Genomic DNA, 22,547 nt, shown 5'->3' with positions numbered 1-22,547 from the left:
CTCCAACGCTAATATGCATAAAATGTATGTACCATTATAAGTTTAATAAGTTTAATTTGATACCGTTCCAATAAAAATTAGAGATTGCCTTGACGTTATTCATGGTGATCGAGCTTAAAAAAACATGTACTGGATGCACTGTCTTAAAACCTGTGATCTATAATTCAAACTGTAAAGTAATAAAATACATGTAAATGGCCTTGAGAGTTATAATGTAGGTCAGGAGTTCACTACTCCCAAAGTTTCACCACTTCATTTCTTGCCTGAAAAAACCTTTGAGTTAACAAAAATGAAAACATTCATGGAAAAAGACAATGTACGATATTAATAAAAAATGCCGAAGTCTGGTAAGTTGGATGAAAGATAACATTGTAGAACATAGTTAAAACACCCAACGAACATTACAGAGTTTTAACATAACTGATAACACAAGCATCAAACATTACCATGCGACAAGAGAAAAGTAACATTATAAGTGATCCATTCTCCTTTGTTCTTTTTTATTCAAAGGCCCATTGGTTCTCCCTACGAACCTCCTCTTCTTCCTCGGGCGTAAAGTCGTTCTTGATGTTAAATGTCTTACGGATCTCCTCAGGAGTCTTCCCCTTGATCATGTCTGCCACTGTCTGACAAGTCAGATCAAGCAAGCTTTTGATGTTGAGATAGTTTGCAGCCTGCAAAGATTCTCACCATAGTTATCACACGTCAATTTCAGAAAATTAGCAGAGATCTGAACAGTGACCACCAATGATGATTCTACTTTGGGGAGTTTCAAATGGTAGGGCCGCTATTTCAAGCAAAAGTTTTAATATAATAGATACAGCATCTTCACCATATCCGCTCATAACATATATAGCAAGTGAATTTTTGAGAGAAAGATAAGAGACTTGTCATTAAGAAAGAGTATATAGCAAGCAGATTGATTTAATGGATACCATTAAAATTTTCAAAAACGTAAAAAAGATTACAATCCAAAAAGGATTTAGGTGGATTCAAGATGATGCTAGTATAGAAGAGAAGGCAACTTCTTGGTTACTCGTTTGTCAAAAATACGATGAAATAACTGGGTACAATTTAAAGTAATTGAGAAGAACCAATAAACTTTAGATAAACCACAACCAAAAACACACACACATACAGATGAATGAATAACGTATGATAAGTGTCATATGATTAGCAGGAGTCAAAACAGGAGAAACTTCATAATATAAATACAGAAATTCAAATGTTCGAACAAACTAGAAATTTCATTAAAGTCTTATAAGAAAGGACCAAAAGTAGAAATAAACTCATTCAAACCAAAACAATTCCGAAAAATCAAGTTTAACGGGTAAAAAGAAAACGATGATTCATCCATATCACACTCGCAGATAAGCAATTTACATCGAGTTACCTCAACTAAACTAAATGGGTACTTCCATATCCACCATAAAGCTTAAGAGATTGGATTAAACATGTTAAACAAGTAGAATGGTAATCGGAACACCCGTGTGGTTATTTTGCTAGTAGTTCAAGCATTTCTAAACTAAGTGGGTACTGCCAAATATTTGCGAACCTTCCATACAAACCCTTATAAATCAATAAATGTGCTCCCCTACCGACTCCAGTTCGAAAATAAAACTGCAGGAGGCATTCACGTTTCAGTAATTTTGCAATATCCCATTTAACAATTTGCGATATCTCATTCAAGCATCAGACCAGAACAGAAAACAGTTTATGCAAACTTAGAGTAAGTACCCAAATCTACCGAAACCCTAGACTCCAAAATTAACCAAACAATCGGAGGGAGGGCATAGATAGAAAGGCAAAAAGACAAAGCCCTAAGGAAAAGCAAGCGAACTGAAGAAAGTAGAATGGACAAACCAGAATGAGATCGAATAAGGTAGCCTGGTCGACTTTGACGAATTCGCTGTCCCAAGTCTTGAGGTCGTCGTCGACGGAGCCAGTACGATCCTCCGGCTTAGGGGACTCGACGTGCTTCTTGCAGTACTCGATAACCTTGGACAAGATCTTGCTGTTGACGTTAGGAAGGGGGATTCCACTATCGGCGCAATCGTCTTCAATCATGTGCTTGATAGTCTGAGACTCCAAGGCCACCGCTTCGTCGACCTCAAAGATCTCGCCGTCGGAGCTCTTCAAGGTAATTTTCCGGCCAGAAGACATGGTGGCGTATTTCGGTTTCTGGAGGATTCGGTGCGAAAACCCAGAGAGACGCTTTGCGATTTGCGAAAGAGAGAAAGAAAATGTAAGAAACTGACCACAAAATGGCTTTTAAAGATCAAACCTCACCGATAACCCATTGCCTTTTATAGAACAACAATAATTATTATTATAATAATTTTGATTGTCACACCGTTCTAAGTTTCAATTTTTGTTCTATTTTAATAATAGATTTAAAACATCTAGGCTATATTCACAATAAATAAAAGGTAATTTGAAAAGTGGGATCCACTTTTTTGCGTTTGTTAGTATTTATTGACGTTCCGCATCCTGTAGACTCTAGTTGAAAATCCATAATGATTGACAGTAATCAGAATGAGGGACGTGGAGAGGTCAATCGAATTATGTTTGAATATTGAGTGGGACCCACACCCTCTTTGTTGATAACTTGATTCGAGTTTCCAAAAGTTGTCCTCACACGTCATTAGTTATTATTACACCGCTTGGGTTGATTGGTGATGGTGAGTGGTCTAAATGATTGTTCCCGTTCATCCAATTTTTAAGATTTTTTATCTACCGTTAACTAAATAGGAATCCGTATCGATAAATTTATATTTTATCATTCCCATTATTCATCTTCATATTTTTCATATATGTGTTCACTATCAGTATGTGAAATGTTTGTTTGTTGAAGAATTTGGCAAGATTGATCAAACCCAAACAAAATATATTATAAATAATATAGGTAAGTTTACATTTTTTCCAAAAAATATATTTTTTTCATGGCGGATGGTGATTCGCCAAAACACATTAACCAAAAAGAAGAAGAAAAACATAATACACCTTATTTCGAATCGTTGGACAAGATTACCAGTGCACATCGAGCCTTGTTCTTCATCTTTTTGGCCACCGTCTCCCTGTCAGTAGATCCTTTATTAGCACGACGACAATTTTCTCTGTGACTCTGTTCCCATCTTCTTCTCTTTGTTCTCCTTAATCCTGCCTATTGGGGAGGGCAGTTGACTGAGCTAAAGGATGTCTCGCAGGGGGAAGGCTTGTTCACACTTGGCTATAAAGGTTCCTTCTCGTTTTTGGAGACAATGTGAGTGATAGATGTGGGGGGACTCGTTGTTCGAGCTTCCATTCGCCTTGTGTGCAACTTGATACAAAGAGTCGTCCATGGATGACTTTGGTGTGATTGCATCGATTGGTGGGCTCTCTGGTTCTGAGCTCGACCACTGAGAAGCCGATAGGTACTCATATGAGTTGAAACTATTGTCCCTATCAGACCACATTTTCTTTTGTCCAAGAGAAATTTGAAAATTTTACATAATGCTAGTTGTATATATACACTTGAAGGGGTGCATGGTTTGAGAGAGGAAGATGGAGGGACGTCTGGTTATTTGCACTGACACATCGATTTACAAATCACTACATAATTACCGTTAGCATTTCCATTTTGAGTTATCGTTCATATGAACCCAAATGATAAGCATATACATGTGATGCCCATATGTGAACACGTAATGTAATAGTTATCGTTCGATCATCTAATTGAATGCATATATTCAATAGGTAGATTAATGGCGTTTGTTGGGGTTGATGCCCTGAGGCCTAAAGTCTCATGTCCTGTAGTTTGTAAACAGTTTGTACGAATGCTTGTGATGTATCATATATGATATTTACTTCACTTCTTGTTTTTGTTCATCTAAATGTTTTATTTGTTTTACCACAAACCAATAAACTTAAAATCTTTAGTTGTCTTTATGTAACTTAAACATGTATGTGGTGACATACAAGTGGATTATGTCTTAAGTAATAACCAAAATGGTCTATAGTATATGGATATAGGAGGGAAACCTTATCCTGGTAACGCTATGGATGCGGCCCGCTTTGTGGAATAGTTACAAGTGTTGTGACTTATCATAGATGGTCTGATCCTAATCGTTCGTGTAGGGGACATGTGAGTGGGGGCGTCCTATACAAAGAGTTTGTATAAGACCTGACCATGAAGTGTTAACGTCCCGTTATATAACATCGTTTATGACAGAGATTTCACTTCACTAGGATGACCATATGTAACATGACCTCAATCCTGAGTGAGTTGGGAACTTCTACCATTGAGGACGGTCCTTTGATTTCCATGGGTGTGAGTAGCCAGGCCGCCGACTCAAACCTACCACTTCAAGGATTCGTCTGATTTAAGAGCTGGGAACTCAGTTACACAAGATGAAGTTCACTCCTTCCCTGAAGCAGGGGCAAGTAGATAGATAGCTCCCTTAAGGGCTGATTCTAGGACTTGAATAACGTGGCACCACACACCTTCTCATGGCCTGAGAGGTGTTCACACATAGTTAGAACATGTTGTATTGTTCATTAGAGGGATCAGTGGTACTTAAGGAGTGAGATGTAACTATAGGGGCAAAACGGTAAATTGGCTCAGCAGTACTTACGAGCATCTGTGAAGGGTTATTGTACTCATGATTGGTTATATCCGATGGATACAGAAATATATCTGTGGTAAAAAGAGTTCAGTTATCGGTCTTTAGTGGAATGCCTGACAATTAACAGATGGTGGATTTCGTGGCTAAAGAGTTTAGTCAGTTATTCACTTACCGTTGAAGCTTCGAGCCATAGGTTCATAAGGTCCCCTTGGTAGCTTGGATACAAGTTGAGAATTAGTTTTGAGTTTGAAATGTTCAAATTGACAAGAAGGAGTTCAATTATACATGATATAATTGAACTGGTTAATTATATATGATATGATTGACTAAATGTATGAGATACATTATTTTGGAGGAAATTGGATATAAATATGATTTATATCAAGTAGAGGAGAAAACACTGTAGTTGATATATGATATCAAACTATAGGTTAATAATATAATATGATTATATTTTTTATTTTATTAATTAGGCGGTTATGAGATAATTGGCTGAAGTTTTCTCCGGTTTCGTGCGATAGTGGGAAGTTCAATTCAGTTCTAGTAACTAAAGAATAAAACGAAAAATAGTATTCATTTTTTTCAAAAGACACGCTAAATCGCTCACGGTGTGAAAGTCTTGTATCGCTTAGTGTTGAGAACCTATACGATAGTGCTCGCCTAACTAAATGATCGCACACCGGCATTTCTAAACGATCGTCTGCGATTATCTAAACGATCGCTTACCTTTGCTAGACGATCGTTTAGCGCTGAGGTAACTAAACGATCGCTTAACTTTTGATAGATGATCGCTTAGCAATTACTACACGATCGTGTACCCCGACCTAAACGTCCAAGCACCCGACTATACGGTAGTCTCTCTTTTCTCCCACTTGTTTGTTCGTAGTACATGATTGCTTTTCCTCTTCCCTTCTACAAATTCCATCAAAGTCCACCTTTTGGATTCTCACTCCGAGAATACTGAGGGCTTCGAGCGGTGATGTCGTCTCCATTGCTTTTTGTTCATGCACTGCTGTTCGTGTAGACGACCATGGTGGTGTTAGGTGATTGCTTGCTGGACGAGTAGAAGCGTGAGGTTTTAGTTCACGGTGAGACTAAGTTCTTATGAAGAAAGTCTTCAACCGGTACATTCTCTCGGTCTTTTGTCTTTATTTTTTAAAGCATGCCAGTAATTAGTGTTTTCAATGTATATCTGTATGTTAGAATGTATGTATGAAAATTTTGTCACAATGAAATTGGAAAGAACCGCTTCCGCTCATAGGTACTCTTGTATAAGAGTTCTTTCAATTGGTATCAGAGCCAAGTTTCTGATATTCCAATTTCATTGCTGCAAAGAATTGTATATACATTCTTGGTGGGTGCAGCATATCTACTCTCTGTTTAATAGTTAAATTCGTTTGTGGATGTGTGGATTAATGGAGTTTTCCGGGATGAAAGCTCGGTTTGTTAAATTCTTTTACATTGTCAATTAATTGTAAAGGCCCCTGCATTTTTGGGCATAATTAATTGTTATCGAGTCTGTAATTCAAAGTTAGTTTGAGTTTTGCATCGTTCGTGAAGAAGTTCGAAGCAAAGGTTGTTGTTCTTCGAGGAAGAAGACGATCAAGAGTTGGTCGGGTCGTGTAGACGATGGGGTAGGCGATCGCTGAGTATCGGATACTCGGGTGTCGTTTAACGCGTGCACGAACTAGACGATCGTATAGCTCAGCAAGCCTCATCGCTTAGTTACTGACTATAAAATCTCGAAGTAAAGGCGGGGTAAATCGTTTACCTTTTCGCGTGTTAAGCGATCGTCTAGACAATCAAGCTTCGCAACCTCGTTATCGTCTAAGCGATCGTTTAGCTTTCCGCATTATCGTCTAGTGTGCGATAAGCGATCGTTTACCTGGAGGCATTTACTAAATGATGGAGCTTCGCCCGGCGGTTCAAGACCCGATTCGTCTGTGAACCGGTTTGCTCGATGGAAAAATGTAATAGATAGAATTTTTCATTCCGATTTTGTGTAGGTTCATCCCGGTCCATTAATCTTTGGTATAATACATGTGATGTATGTTTATTTATATGTCATATGGTATGCACATATAGGAAAATCCCACCTTAGGTTATGCATTGGTCATGCATCATCTCTTTATTATAAATGTTATAATTTAGAGAAGCATGATTTAAATTACGTAAGAACATGCTCATGCATCAAATATAAGAGTTATATTTATGCATGCATAAAAAGCATTGACATGCATCATCTTTATATATAATTGTTATAGTATAAGGGTGTATGGAAAACATGTTTGCTTGGTTATTACATGTATATAAAAGTTATGTATAGTAATGACCGGACATTGCATGAAGCATGACACATTATTTTATAAGCGTTATAAATATCTTGTTATGTGCAATGTGTTTTAGTTGTTTCTTTTTAATAATTAAAGAGAAACTAGAACTAAAAGCAATAAAAAAGACATGCATGCTCACTTAGGTTTAATTCATGGGTTTAAAATGTTTAAAACTTGGATGACATAGACCTAAGATCACGGTTCTGATATGATTAGCAACCTTTAGACTTTAATCTTTTAATTAGTTTAATAGGATTAAATTGACTAATAAAAGGTTAAAGTGTAGAAAATCTATCTATAAGGGACCTTTTGTCTGAGGCGGGTTTTGTCTAGGCTGGGTATTTAAGTTGACGGAAACGTAATACCCCTACCTGGGAACCTACCTGAAAAGATGAATTAGATAGATTTGATGCATGCATGCAAGTTAAGGACAGTCCATTAAAGTGTTTAAATGTGACTACTTGAGCTTATTTATTTCATAGACAAAAGTTGTTTATGAGCGGACTTAAAAGATGACTTAGACTAAAATAAATAGTCGGATTGTCTAGGTTAATGAACCCCTAGGTAGAACATTCAGTGGGAGGTACTTGGGGCATATGATACTTCATTTAAACCTTTCACGTTTCTCCCATATAGTCTACACCGTGAGATCTATCATCGGCCTCGTGGCACCCTGGGAGTGTCGCCCTAAAAGATGGTGTTTGGATAGGTCAATATCAAAGTGGATGGAGAGAATGTTCATAGCAAGTGAGAGTGAGAAGTACGACAGCATATCCCACGATCTCCCTCATTAGATTGAATAAAGTTCATGCGCATTGCCTCGAGGCACCCTGGGAGTGTCCCCCCTATAGGATGGTAGTTTTGCACGTTTCTTTATTTAATCTCCTGTAAGAGGATTATGTTACTTAGTCTCTTGTCCTAATCTAATTCTTCCCTACGGTGGGCTCATTAGGGCGGGACTCTGGCATCGAAAGCGAGGGGTCATACTTACGCGGAATTGTTAAGGGTTAACAGTTCTTGACCAAATAAATGGTGGTTGTTAGGTTTAGTTTCAAGAGTTGGTTCTGCCTAATGGTTGAGAATGTCTCATCCCAGGGAAGGTGCATCTAATCACCCCACCGGTGACGTTTGTCTTGCCTCGTTGGGCATCATTGCAAAATAGAAGTCTTATACACTTAGGGTACTTAGAAACTGTTTTGCTAAAATTAATTGGTTAAAATGTAGTTTAGAAAAATCTTATAAAAGTTTGTTCGTTTTTTTAGTAACAAGTTTTTAAAATGGCTATAGCCACTTTAGCTTTGCTTAGCAACGAGAAACTTACTGGCAACAACTTTTCGACATGGAAATATATTATCATGACAATTATAATCATCGAGGATCTCATGTTTGCCCTTACAAAGGTCTATCCTCTTATTCCAGCTCTCAGCGTCGCTCGGAATGTTCGGGAGGCATATAAGCGATGGACACAGACAAATGAGAAGGCCCGAGCCTATATCATGGCAAGTCTTAATGACGTGTTGGCCAAGAAGCATGAACCCATGGTCTTAGCGCGTGAGATCATGGAGTCCCTGCGGGGATGTTTGGACAACCGTCTAAACAGCTCAAGTACGAGGCTCTTAAATACATATTCAACTCTAAAATGGAGGAAGGCACCTCTATTCGTGAACATGTGCTTAACATGATGGTCCACTTCAATGTGGCGGGGTTGAATGAGTGTACTATCGATGAGGGTAGTTAGATTAGCATAATCCTACATTCTTTGTCGGAGAACTTCTTGTACTTTGTTAGTAATGTGATTCTTAATAAAGTGAAATACACCCTTACAATTCTCCTCAATGAGTTGCAGACATACTAATCTTTACTAAAAAGTAAGGAGAGGAAAAAGGTTGAGGCAAATGTTGCTTCATCCTCAAGGACGCTCCATCGAGGTTCGACCTTAGGAATGAAGTCTGCACCTTCTACTTCTAACTCTCCAAAGGGGAAGAAGAAAAAGGGTGGTAACGGGAAAGGGAAAGCGCCTGCTAACCCGTCACCTACCGCCCCAAGAAGGCGTCCACCACCGGTTGAAAAAGGAAAATGTTTCCAGTGCAATCAAGACAGACACTAGAAGAGGAATTGTCCTTGCTGGCAGAAGGAAAAGAAGGTCGCCAAGGCAGATAAAGGTAAATATAATTTACTTGTACTAGAAACATATTTAGTGGAGAATGATGATTCTGCTTGGATAATTGATTCAGGCGCCACTAATCACGTTTTTTTCTTCTTTTTAGGGGATTAAATTCTGGCAACAGCTAGAGGCTAGTGAGATAATGATGCGAGTAGGCACCGGGCATGTCACTCAACTGTGGCAGTGGGGGGCATCCAGTTATCTTTTCATAATAGGTTTCTAGTTTTAAACGATGTATATGTTGTTCCTGAACTTAAGAGGAACCTTATTTCTGTAAATTGTTTGTTACAATGTAAATATACGTTTTTTTTTTTTTTTAATGTGGATAAAGTGTTTATTTATAAAAATGATGTTGAAATTTGCACAACTTATCTGGAAAGTAATTTGTATGTACTAAGACCGTTAGCCTTAAGTTCCCTCCATAACACAGAGTTGTTTAAAACTGTTGTAACTCAATCTAAACGTCAACGAATTTCTCCAAAAGAAAATGACCATTTTTGGCACATTCGATTAGGGCACGTCAATCTCAATAGATTTGAGAGATTGGTGAAGAATGGATTTCTAAGTGAGTTAAAAGAAAATTCTTTACCAGTGTGCAAATCTTGCCTTGAGGATAAAATAACTAAAAGACCTTTTACTGGAAAAGGTTATCGAGCCAAAGAGCCTCTTGAGTTAGTATATTTTGACCTTTGTGGTCCTATGAATATGCGAGCCCGGGATGGCTATAAGTATTTTATCAATTTTATTGATGATTACTCTAGTTATAGGTATATTTATCTGATGCAACGGAAGTCTGGATCCTTTGAAAAGTTCAAAAAGTTCAAGGCTGAAGTTGAAAACGCATTGGATAGACGGATTAAAACACTTCGATCGGATCAAGGTGAAGAGTTTTTAAACTCGGCATTCCAGGACTATTTGATAGAATATGGAATCATTTCCCAACTCTTAGCGTTGGGTACACCTCAGCAAAATGGCGTAGCGAAGAGGAGAAATAGAACCTTGTTGACATGGTTCATTCGATGATGAGTTACGCTTCCTTACTGGACTCGTTTTGCGGTTTCGCAGTGGAGACTGCAGTCTACATACTCAACTGTACTCCTTCCAAGAGTGTTACGAGAACACCTCTAGAGTTGTGGAATGGGCGTAAAGCTAGTTTACGTCACTTCCACATTTGGGGTTGCCTTGCACATGTGCTTAAGACGAATCCCAAGAAGTTGGAACTACGGTCGAGGTTATACCTCTTTGTAGGCTACCCCAAAGGTATACGAGGGGCTATTTTTATGATCCGTTAGAAAATAGGGTGTTTGTTTCCACGAATACTACTTTCCTAGAGGAAGATCATACTAGAGAGCACAGTCCATGTAGTAAAGTCGTGTTGCGTGAGCTTTCCAATGAAACTACCGAAACTTCAACAAGAGTTGTTGAAGAATCTGCTTCATTAGCAAGAGTTGTTGATGATAGTTCATCTAGTAGGTTGATTCCACCTTAAGATTTTAGGGAACCTCGATGCAGTGGGAGGGTTACGAACCCGCCGTTTGCTATCTGAGTTTCACGGAAATCCTTGCTTTGGTAGCAGATGGCGACGTTGAGGATCCGTTGTCTTATCAGAAGGTAATGGAGGATGTAGACCGGGATGAATGGGTCAAGGCCATGGATATTAAGATGGAATCAATGTACTTCAACTCAGTATGGGATCTTATAGATCAGCCTGATGGAGTAAGACCTATAGGTTGTAAATGGATTTATAAGCGCAAACGGATTACTGATGGGAAGGTTACCTTCAAGGCTTGACTTGTGGCAAAGGGTTATACCCAGGTAGAAGAAGTCAACTATTAGGAGTCTTTCTCGCCTTTTGCATGTTAAAGTCGATTTGCATCCTCCTATCCATTACAGCTTATTATAATTACGAGATCTGACAAATTGACGTCAAGACGACCTTTCTGAATGGAAATCTTGAGGAAACCATTTACATGGAAATCTGAATAGAAATCTGAATGGAAATGCCACAACTATATAAGTATTATGCAATGGTACAATAACATTATGCAGTTACTATTGAATTTTACTAACCTTTAAGATTGATTCGAGGAATTGAAAGACAGTTCTCATCCTGTTGCTAAGATCAACAAGCACGTTCTTCATCTCCTAGATTTCGTTCTGTAAGTGGCCCATGCATTGATCAATTAATGAGGATGTTGCCTTAACATCCTAAATTTCATTGTGCAATTGATCTAGACATTGATCAATTGATGGAGATGAGTTGTGCGAGTCCCCGTACATGTTCATCCTGTTGTGTACTACTTGACAGAAAGTATGAGACATCATTAACGTGAGTTTCCAGTGGACCACGTACAAAATCGTCACTGACGAGTTCACTTATATGGGCATCAACAATGGAACAACTGACATGGGGTTTCAGAGGTATAGTGACTGGCATCAATGAATAGTAGGTTCAATTGGAGGTCCTACGTGCAATGGGCTCTCATGTACTAGGGTGGATGCATATGCATGTTAATCATCTGACATGTCTAGCACCATATGTACCACAGTCTACACAACATTCCATAAAATATCTATAAGTTTTGGTGCTTGTCTGTTATCAAAATGCACAAGAATGAACACTTACCAATGCAGAATTAAAAACCTTATCTTGCAAGGTGAGAAGTGGTGTTGGTCGTAGGTAACTCCAACAAAGTATTCGAGAAACCGCGGTGATATTTAATTTCGTTGCAGCAACACCATCAATCATGGACAATGTCTCATATAATCAAACTTATCAATTCTTGCACAAAAGCATTAGAAATAAATTTCATGTAAGCACGGAAGATGCATACGATGAATTGATTGAATTATAATCATGTACCCGAACTACTTAACCTGAAACACAAGTGGAAACCAAGGAAGGCTGAACTTTATGACGTAAGATGGATTCTTTGATGTATTGTCCATGTACATCCTAGCCTTCCTAACACAAGCCCATTACAAATTGTCCAAGGTTCTCTCCCATAACATTGACCCCCCAATCCATAATGTTGAAATAGTCGAGGTCATCAGCAACCTGTAATAGTTACTGATCAACGAACATATGCTTATCCTTTCCCATCATTGTAAGCTTCGTATAGTATACCAATGAAACTTTAGCAGCATCTTCATCATTTTTTAACTCACTTTTCAGGTACTATTTCTCCAAGACAAACAGCTTAAGTCTTTCATAATTGAAATACATGTCTCACAAATGATAACCAATAAATTTCGTCCACTCAACGACAAGTGTTGGCGACAACAGTCTCAACACCAATAGGAATTTTGCTTTCCCAAACGTCACAATGCTCCCCATAATATTGAATGACATGCAGTCTTCTCTGTTATCCACAATCTCTCTCGGTAAGGCTTCATGAATGAGACCACTACTGAATATAATATTTAAATCTATAAAATGACCGAATATTGTTCTTTTAAACATATCCAATTGTGCAAGACTCAACTTCCGCTTGATAACGATGTTGGCATGCTTGATATGGAATAGACTGGTGTACTTAGTAGGAAACCACTCGACCTTAAGAATCTTATACTGGATTTGTGCCATGTCAACTCTGCAACAATTTTTAAGTAAGAGACATAGATATTCAACTTTTACCATTTAAGTTCTCGTTTGAGTTAGCGTTACTTATTTATCATATCTATTTAGGTTCAATGACATGGTTAGATTTACGTGATGATTGATCCTAAGCGTATCACTATCGAAAACAAAAATGGAAACGTAAGGGAAACAGAAGCGGAAGTGGAAACGGCTACTTTAACAGTGCGATAACTTCAGAATTATTCAGTAGAACATGAAACTACAGTGTCAATGATAAAATAGATTATGTTTTATCAAACTCTAAGTACAAGTTCGAGAAAATAGAAAAAAGAACGCTGCGATTTTTTTGGCCCTAGATAAACAATTATAGGGAGGAAAATAGGATATATTCAGGTTGTGAAATGAACAACTAATAGAGCACAATAATCGAAAATGGTGCACTTATTATGATCGGTGCCCAGATGCTAAACCCTAAAATGTTAATCGAACATTAGAGTCAGAGGAAGAAGAAATCAATCGAGCGTTCCAGATAAATTTTCGAATGTTTGCGAAAATGGGCTCCGTTAGTTGTCCAAAAAATTGATTTATAATGGAGGGTATTTTCGTAATCTTGTTTTGTCCATCCAATTACAACTCCTAAGTACATAACCTCAATAAGGGCTAGATTACCTTCGTAAAATGCATAGGTAAACGTGATTAATTGTACTCAAATAACCATTACAATTGAGGCACATTTCCATTGATCCATCAATGCAATCCAATTCGAGTTGCACCAAATTCATTACCTTTCCATAAACATGGCCTATATTTAAGGACAATATTACGACTTTTGAAAATATAAGAGTAAATTTGAAACAAAAGACAAAGTTTAAGGATATTTGTCATAATTGTCTTTTATACATGATAGTTTCTTATAGGATTTCAATTTTTTTAAAAGAAGTTATCTAATAGAATTTTCTACTTTTAATTTGGTAATTATTTTAAATGATAAAAATATTTTCAAATATAACAAAATATCACTATCTACACATCTATTAGTGATTAGTAACATTTTGCTATATTTGTAAATAAATTGACTCATTTTCCTTTATTTCAAAACAACCCTCCAATTCTTTGTTTAGTATATTTGTGAAGATTAAAATTTTTGAGAATGTAGGATCTAAATTCGAAATTTTGAAAATACAACAAAATAGACATAAACATCAAAGTTCATGAACTAATAATTTAGTGTGGATATATTTTCAACCTTTTTTTAGTACAACAATTGAGAATAGAGAATTTAGACCATAACCTCATGGTTTTTACCAATCAATGTCAATTGAGCTATATTCAGGCAAATATATTTTCAAATTTCAACATTTACTTTAATCTACACAAAATTTATAAATGATAACAACCAGGAGCTTTTCAAGCACTTATCAGTCGAATTGACACAATTCCAAACCTTTCAAGCACATATCAGGAGCTTTTTAACAACCAAATTTGTAATTTACCTACGAGTTGTTTTTTTTTTTCCTTTGACCAAATAAACTGCTTTGTTCAAGAAAATGGACTCTTTCTAACTTGAAAACAAGAGTTCTTTCTTGAATCTACTGAGTTTGTCAAATCAGTAAACTTCATTATTTGCACATGGTGGAAAATTCCTGAACAAAAAAGATAAGTTTTTGAAAACACAAGATCTTTTCCCCAAGAATGGGAAATCATTCAAATATATGATATAAATGTCAATAAAAGAAGTAATCTTTTCCCAAACAATGCGAGAAATGCTTCAATAAAAGCTAAAAGAAGAACAAGTGTGAGATCAGCTAACAGCAAATGCAGCCAAATACAATACCTTAGAAAAAGGCAACAAGTTTCTATAAGCTTTAACTAAAAGTATATATTCAATACTTTACCATATATTTTCTAACTTAGTATTGATGCTAAGGCAAAATGAGATAAGATGAAAACTGACAGGATCATCCTCAGTTAGACTAGAGACTAGAACCAGCTTCTGCAATTTGTTACACCCCCACTGACCTTTACCTTGTAGCAGTAATTAAGCAATGCGCCCTGCAGATTGCAAGGACAAGCAGCGTTCCTGCAGATTCAAGAGGGGAAAAAGATTAATTTATAACTTGTCTCTGAAATACATAGTTAATTTCAAATGCTCCTGAGATTAGAATAAAACAAAAGGAAAGTGAGAACAGATTGTTATGTTCAAGCTTTTGGTGAATGTATTTAACAAAATGAAATGATTCGTTTGACGTGACAAATGGAATATGGAAGAAAGTACCTTAAGCTTCGTCCATTTGCCGCCACTTCAAGGAGAAAAATCCCACTTTGTTAGTCAAATATTTAACCTTTTCTTAAAAAAAGGAAGTCAAATATTTAACATGATAAAATATGTACTCTCTCTTTCCATTCAGGAAATGAATGAAAACGAGGAAATTGGACCATCACATAGATGACCGTATGCGAAGAAACACTCCATCGCAAGGCAAACACATTAGATCAATGCATGGGTGTTATGGTGATCAGCCACATGCGTTCATCGCATGGGAATTGCACTCGTCAGGTGATTGCGGTCATCGTGTAGAGTTGCGGTATTAAGCGAATGCGGTCATTGAATGACTGTAACTGCACAACAATGCAAACTAATGGGATCAACACAAGGTTGGTGGAATGAACACATCAACACATCTACCTCGAGAAAATCCAAAGCTAATGCTGACATTTCACCTACTACGCTGTTAGTGGTGGAGGTTCAGAAAAGAACTAATGCACCAAATGTCAGACTCAGAGCAGTCCAATTAATGCTATCGGCGATCCAAGCTCTATAAATAGAAGTCGATGAGCATAAATTCAGATTATCCAAGGTTTTCGCCTGAGGTTCGCGTAGGGCGAATCCTTACGATCTAGACAAATGCGTGAGAATATGGTTGAGAGTTTTTCACCTTCTTCATCCATTCCAAGTGATGACCGGAGCTAGATCTCGAGAGAGTCAGCTCTTCCGCCCATCCATGGCCACCGACAACCTCAATGCACATCCGCTGGAAGTAAGTCTTTGCTTCTAGCCGGTCATTTCTTTTTCCTTTCTTTTATTAGAGTTAAGACATCCAATCGCTGGAGGCAAATATGGGCCTTTCAGACAAACCAAAACCCTCTTGGCAACGTACACAGGCAGGAAAAGAATGACACATTTCATAAGATCAATCAGAGAGACCAATTAGACCGAACTAAAAAGGCCATCATTTTGGCATTGCCGTCTGTAACATATGCAATTCCTGGCTTTAATTTGAATCTCTTACTCATGTTCAGTTTGACATAAGATTCAATCTGAAACTGATTCCCATCTAATGGACCTCCAAGAATCCCACTTAAACTCATTCCCCAACCTAAGGCATCTTCATTATTATTATCAGACATTGACACAGCCCATTGCAAATATTTGGGATTTGATTGGCTCAGCTCAACCCAACCTCCAATTCTGGTTACTTCATCAAGTTCTGACTCCAGCAGCAAAGCAATAGATCCCCTTGAAATAGCTTCCCCTGAAACTGTTAACAAACGTGGATCAGGTGCCTCAACTGTTTCAGAAGATTTATGTCGACTAAGACACACTGGAATTGTAAGAGCTCCAAGATTGACATGTTGATTAGATAATTTTGTTGCTTGGAGAAGACCCAGAACCGATAATTTTGTTCCTCTTGGAAGTTGACACACCAGTTGCCCAAAAGTACCAAAGTAATGCCGAATCCGATCAAAACTTGGTTGAATTCTCTCCGTAGAAATAAATTGAGCTAAGGAAGCAGTGACATTGGATTTTCTCACTGTTAAACCCACGGCACCACCACTAGGCTGATCCAAAATGGGTGGTCCAAAAGATGAAGTATCAGTAAGACCCTTTTCCTACCACATAGAAGCACCATTCAGGTTAACTTCATAATTTATAAACCAAATAGATAATGCACTCTTAGATAAAAATACCAGGGAGCATCCACAAGCACTACTAGTTGGTTGGAATATATTAGTATTAAATACATACATAATAACTGGGCTCAGGAAATAGTTTACCCAACCAAAATACCACCAAATAATTTGAGTTCAAAATTAACAATGATATTAAATATAGAACAAGCACTCCTCTACCCTCATATCATCCAACATAACTGCAAAGAGTTGGATTAATATTGACATATAACATTAATTTGAAAGGAATATGCATTAAAGCAAAAGAGAATAGCACAAAAAATTATAGTGGTTTATTCAATTTGAGCTACAATAACTTTTTTATCTAAAGCAACTTTCATTCCCATGGAGGAAGATTACTTGTGACTTGTGATTGTTTGAACCAATTTGTGTGCACTTCAATTGATCTCACAGGACAGCCACTCAACTCTAAAACATTTGGTAGTTAGAAAGCTCCAAAAATGTTAATATTTTACATAGGAAACCATCATAGTATTTGAACACGTTTTCCAAAACAATCCAGATATATGTGCATTTAATGGGTTCGTTTACTTTTCATCCTTACTACTTCAGAATTACCTCAACCTAAAAACACTGCATCAAATTACATACTACTCCAATCAACTGATAAAGAACTTCATAAGCATACACCAGATACTTACACTAGATAGAAAGTCGTGATTGCAATCAAATATACCTGATGAGAAGGATTTGCAATTACAGCAACATCCCTACATCGAGCTCCAACAGGAACAACAATTGCAGACATCCAATCTCCCACATTAGCCTTGTAAAGAACTTTAGATAGAGTAAGTTCACTTCCAGAATCAACACCAAAATCCACCGTGGCTTTCTGATTGGCTACAAACTCTGCAACAAGAGAATCGCTCTCTCTTACAGTTGTTTCAAAAGTCAATCTTGATTGAATTCCTGTTGAGATTCCTGCTCGACGAAGTGTATTGAAGCTATGATTATCAATAACACTCATCAATAGCAATGCGCCCAATATATTAACCTCTCCTTTTACATGGGTGGCAATTTCTTGGAATGGGCTACTCCTCTGTGTATTATAAAAGGATAGTACCTTCTCTACCTTGTCTTGCCTGTCCCGGAGTCTCATTAAATCTGAAAATGCTTCCCTTTGTAGCCGCTTCAGGATTTCAATCTGAAATTATGAACTAGCAATAATTTTTAATTATCATGCCACAAACATTTATGGTACCAATGAAATCATCAAGTTGCAGAAATTTATGATTGAAACTGGAAAGAAATCAGATCACTGCATTATCTCGTCTGCTAAAAATACATGGCAAGAGAAAACGAGAAATTCACTTTAGATGATACCCATGGGCCAGAAATTTGTTTTGGAAAAAGATGGTAGGAAAATATACCTTGACCATGACAAATCATTTAATGGGGCAACCACTACTAATAATCTCTACCCTTAATAACCACTAGGTATAAATTCGAAATACTTATTACTCATACATTCAAAGATGAAAAACTATCAGTCACATTGTGGATTTCTCCTTAACCACCCAGTAGTTTTTTTTTTTCCTTTTTTTTTTAATACAACAATTGTGGGATGAAGGATCCAACCTCCCAACTCTAGGATGGAATGTTATGCCAATTACCGCTGAGCTAAGCTCACTTTGGCAACAACCCAATAGTTAATAGTTGACTAACCAACGGAGTTATAAACAGAGTCATTTATACTAATGTATCAATTTCCAAAGCCAGATTAACAATATTCATTAAAAGTTCAGCCAAAAGGTTCATCTAGAAGGACAGTCATAGGGCAACCTATAACAACGTTAACACAAAACGATCAAATTCTGGAGATTAAAACTTGCTATAGAAACGAGCCAGTAAAATCGAAGTCTTGCTGATCTAAATACAAAAAACAGCATCATAAGAACAAAAAGAACAGGCAAAATTCAGGCGAGAAGAAACACATATTGTGATATTACATAAAAAAAAACAAAAACAAAAAACAAAAAACAAACAAAGCCATTACCGGATTGCGGCGAGATGATTTTTCGCGACGATGAACTAAGCCATCAAAGAAATTCTGGGTTGCAGTCCCAAAACCTTTTAATTTGTCGACAACAAATATAACAGGCTCCATGATCAGGGGAACCTGAAGAACAGTTGCTTGGACCGGCCAGAAGTGTATTTCTAGGGTTTTCTTTATGATTTTCAAACAATTGAATTCGATATCACCAAGCGAGGTGAAGCTCTGAATTTGAAAGATGGGCGGCAATTTACCAATCAATTAGGTTGCTAATATGCACCTAATAAAAAATTTATAATAATACTAATAATAAAAAATTGTCGAATTTGGAAAATTTGTATGGATGGCTCTATCTAGGAGTAACTCAAAATTTGGCCTTCTACTTACATCAGTCACTTGTGAATAGAGATGTCCATAAGGCAGGGCGGGATGTCATTCTCATCCCCGTTCCCATTTCCCATTTTATTCTCCATTCCCATGAAATTTTCTACGAGGATCGGGACGGGATTTCCACAGGGAATTCACAGGGATCGGGTTTCCACGGAGAATTTTTCCCGTTACTATTTTTTTATATAAAAAAGCCAATTAATTTAAATCATTAATGTGAGCAAATTTTAATTAAATAATTAATTTTATCACTAAATTGTTTATTATGGTTAGTTTTAAATGAAAATTTGAATTTAAAAATAAATTACTCAAATTTTGGCCTACAAAAACTAATTAATTTTTTAGTAGAAAGAAATAAATATAAATTAAATTATTCACATATTTAATCTAAATTTAAACATTCAATTTAAACATATTCATTATCTTTCCCAATAAATAATCAAATTTGAAATTTAAATGTAATATTTATATAATAATAATAATAACATAACATTAAATAACTATACTAAATAAATATGTAAAAGCTAAGGACGGGCAATCCCCACTCCCTCCCACATTCCCCGCCTAATCGGGGAATCTCCGCCCCGGGCCCCATCCCCGTGAGGAAATTGGACATCTCTACTTGTGAAACGCTACTCTATTTTAATAAAATAATAATATATATTTATATAATAATTATTTTATCATATAATATATATTAAATATAACATATAACCTATAGTTTAATATTGTATCAAATACAATATAACCTATAATTTTCATTCTCTCATTAATGAAGAGTATTTAATTTAAATCTCATTTATACTAAATTTAATTATATGAATCTAATTCATGTAATTAATATTTGAATCATATTCAAATATTTATTTCATCTTGAATAAACTTTATATTACAATATATCATATAAATTATAGTACTTATATCATATATAATTAAATTAAATTAATTTAATTATATCACATATAATTAATTTGAACAATTCAAATTAATCCAAAATTGATTTTCATTTAATCCTTGTTGAACTATAGAGGGGACCTTATGGACATGTAGCTTAAAGTTCTAATGGTACTTAAATAATTAATTAAACTCCTCTAATTATATAATCCAACATCAAATCTATCTAATTCACCTTTACAGGTAAGTTCCCAAGTAGGGGTGCTACGTTTCTGTCAACTTAAATACCCTAGCCTAGACAGAACCCGCCTTAGACAAAATGTTCCTTATAGATAGATTTGCTACACTTTAACCTTTTATTAGCCAATTTAATCCTATTAAACTGATTAAACGATTAAAGCCTTAGAGTTGCTAATATATTAGAACCGTGATCTTAGGTCTAAGTGATCCAAGTTTTAAACACTTTAAAACCATGAATTAAACCTAAGTGAGCATGCATGTCTTTCTTATTTCTTTTAGTTCTAACTTCTCTTTAACTTTTAAAAAGAAACAATTTAAAACCTTTGCGCACAACAAGGTGTTTATAACATTTATAAAGTAACCTATGTATCATGTTTCATGCAATGTCCGATCATTACTATACATAACTTTTATATAACGCGTAATAACCAAGCAAACATGTTATCATTCATCCTTATACTATAACAATTATAATATAAAGATGATGCATGTCAATGCTTTTTATGCATGTATAAATATAACTCTTATATTATATGATGCATGAGCATGCTCTTACATAATTAAATCACGTTTCTCTAAATTATAATATTTACAATAAAGAGATGATGCATGACCAATGCACAACCTAAGGTGGGATTTACTATATGTGCATACCATATGACATATAAAAACCATACATCGCATGTAATAAAATTAAGGATTAATGGACCAAGATGAGCCTTTACAAAAATCAGAATGAAATAACCCTATCTATTACATTTTTCATCGAGCGAACTGGGTCTTAAACTGCCAGAAGGACTCCATTGTGTAGTAAACGCTGAAGGTAAACGATCGCCCAGCGAACACTAGACGATAGATGCAAAAACTAAATGATCGCTAGACGACAACGAGGCAGCGAAGCTCAATCGTTTAAGCGATCGCTTAATGCGGCGACAGGTAAACAATTTACCTTGCGTTATTAAGCGATTGTTGAGTCAGTTACTAAGCGATGAAGCTTACTAACCTAAACGATCGTCTAGTGCATGCGCACGTTAAACGATGCGTGAGCATCCCATCATCTACACGATCCGATACTCAGCGATCGATTACCCCATCGTCTACATGACGCGATCAACCTTCGATCGTCTCCTTCCTCGAAGAACTGCAACGCTTGCTTCAATATTCTTCACGAACGACTCAAGGCTCAAACAGACTTTGAATTATAGACTCGATAACGATTTTATGTCAAAAAACGCAAGGGCCTTTACAAACAACCGCAAATGTAAAAGAATTGAATCAAACCGAGGTTAACATCCACTAATCCGCACATCCACAACAATTTAACAATTAAACAGAGCAAACATGCACCCACCAAGAATGTATATGTAATTCGTTGTAACAATGAAATTGGAATATCAAAACCTGGCTCTGATACCAAAATACAACATATACATTTTAACATACAGTCATGCAAATTCACACTAATTGAAGGCATGCTTTGAAGAATAAAAATAAGGAAAGAGTTCTCATACCAATTGAAGACCCTCTTCAAGCTTTAGAACTCAAATGCAGTGGAAGAACCTCCACCCGTACTCTATCGCCCAACAAATGCCTTTGCTGCAATAGCACGATTGTCTACACGAATGGCAGCAACATGAATAGTCACGACAAGTGAACAGCAGCAGGGATGACACCACCAAAATGGAGCTCTTGGTATTCTCGAAGTGAGAACCCAAAGTGTGGTCTTTGGTGAGTTTGGTAGAGGTTGGAGAAAGAACTAATCGTGTAGATGATAAGCAAGTGGGAGAGAAAAGGAACTATCATCTAGCTAAGTGCTTATCATTTAGAAGAAGCTACACGATCATGTAGGTTTTACTAAGCGATCGTTTAGTAAAAGGTGGACGATTGTTTAGAAAACATGACATACTATGCGATCGTCTAGGAAAGCTAAGCGATCGTTTAGGGACTAGCGTGCGATCGTTTAGGCGCTGAGCGACTATCGTATAGGCTCTCGACTATGCGATCGTTTACGCTTCCACACCGATGCCAATTTTTACGAACCCTTGCAAAATGAAACAAATTTTCATTTTATTCACTGGTTACCATAACCGAATGAGGCTGCTCCCACTAACGCACGCCTAAGAGAAATTTTAAGCAATTATCATATAAGTAACCAATTTAATAATTAATGAATATAATCATATTATATTCTTACCCTATAGTTTGATATCACATATCTACTATAGTAATTTCTCCTTCACATGATATAAATCATATTTATACCTAATTTCCTCCAAAATAATGTATCTCATACAGTCAATTATATTCTATATAATTGAACTCTCTCTTGTCAATTTGAACATAAACTGACCCAAACACTAATTCTTGGCTTTATCCAAGC

General features: G+C 36.5%; 2 protein-coding genes across 5 annotated transcripts; both read right to left on the bottom strand.

Moving 5' to 3' along the window:
- Window positions 1–302: 302 nt before the first annotated feature.
- Window positions 303–2,383, bottom strand: LOC120076461 (SKP1-like protein 1B). Its single transcript, XM_039030297.2, has 2 exons — window positions 1,864–2,383; window positions 303–674 (listed from the first exon to the last, which is right to left on the bottom strand). Exons 1-2 carry the CDS (start codon window positions 2,161–2,163, stop codon window positions 501–503), a joined length of 474 nt encoding a protein of 157 aa, XP_038886225.1. The 5' UTR covers window positions 2,164–2,383; the 3' UTR covers window positions 303–500.
- Window positions 2,384–14,361: 11,978 nt separating this feature from the next.
- LOC120075002 (GDSL esterase/lipase) lies at window positions 14,362–18,903 on the bottom strand. 4 transcript variants are annotated; one of them, XR_016528948.1, is made up of 5 exons: window positions 18,650–18,902; window positions 17,330–17,797; window positions 15,403–16,572; window positions 14,957–15,300; window positions 14,362–14,761 (listed from the first exon to the last, which is right to left on the bottom strand). XR_016528948.1 is itself a non-coding variant. In XM_090312597.1 (3 exons), the coding sequence occupies exons 1-3, from the start codon at window positions 18,758–18,760 to the stop codon at window positions 15,877–15,879; spliced, it is 1,275 nt and encodes a 424-aa protein (XP_090168723.1). In that variant the 5' UTR covers window positions 18,761–18,902; the 3' UTR covers window positions 14,362–15,876. The 4 variants fall into 4 exon arrangements, 1 of the variants encoding a protein (XP_090168723.1); XR_016528949.1 differs by having other exon boundaries at window positions 15,618–16,572; XR_016528947.1 differs by having other exon boundaries at window positions 14,957–16,572; window positions 18,650–18,903.
- Window positions 18,904–22,547: the final 3,644 nt, after the last annotated feature.

This window comes from Benincasa hispida, chromosome 4 (assembly GCF_027475165.1).
Source record: "Benincasa hispida cultivar pf3 chromosome 4, pf3_genome.v1.1, whole genome shotgun sequence".
Classification (NCBI taxonomy): Eukaryota; Viridiplantae; Streptophyta; class Magnoliopsida; order Cucurbitales; family Cucurbitaceae; genus Benincasa; species Benincasa hispida.
Note: the sequence above shows the minus strand (reverse complement) of the source record. Positions and strands in the feature narration are given on the sequence as shown.

What these genes read in the sequence shown, in the direction of transcription:
- LOC120076461 (XM_039030297.2), bottom strand. Translation starts at nt 2,163, where the DNA reads ATGTCTTCTGGCCGGAAAATTACCTTGAAGAGCTCCGACGGCGAGATC. An exon ending in CCTTATTCGATCTCATTCTG is followed by an intron (nt 675 to 1,863) that starts GTTTGTCCATTC and finishes GAATCTTTGCAG; the next exon opens with GCTGCAAACTATCTCAACAT.
- LOC120075002 (XM_090312597.1), bottom strand. Translation starts at nt 18,760, where the DNA reads ATGGAGCCTGTTATATTTGTTGTCGACAAATTAAAAGGTTTTGGGACT. An exon ending in AATCATCTCGCCGCAATCCG is followed by an intron (nt 17,798 to 18,649) that starts GTAATGGCTTTG and finishes TCATAATTTCAG; the next exon opens with ATTGAAATCCTGAAGCGGCT. An exon ending in TTGCAAATCCTTCTCATCAG is followed by an intron (nt 16,573 to 17,329) that starts GTATATTTGATT and finishes TCTATGTGGTAG; the next exon opens with GAAAAGGGTCTTACTGATAC.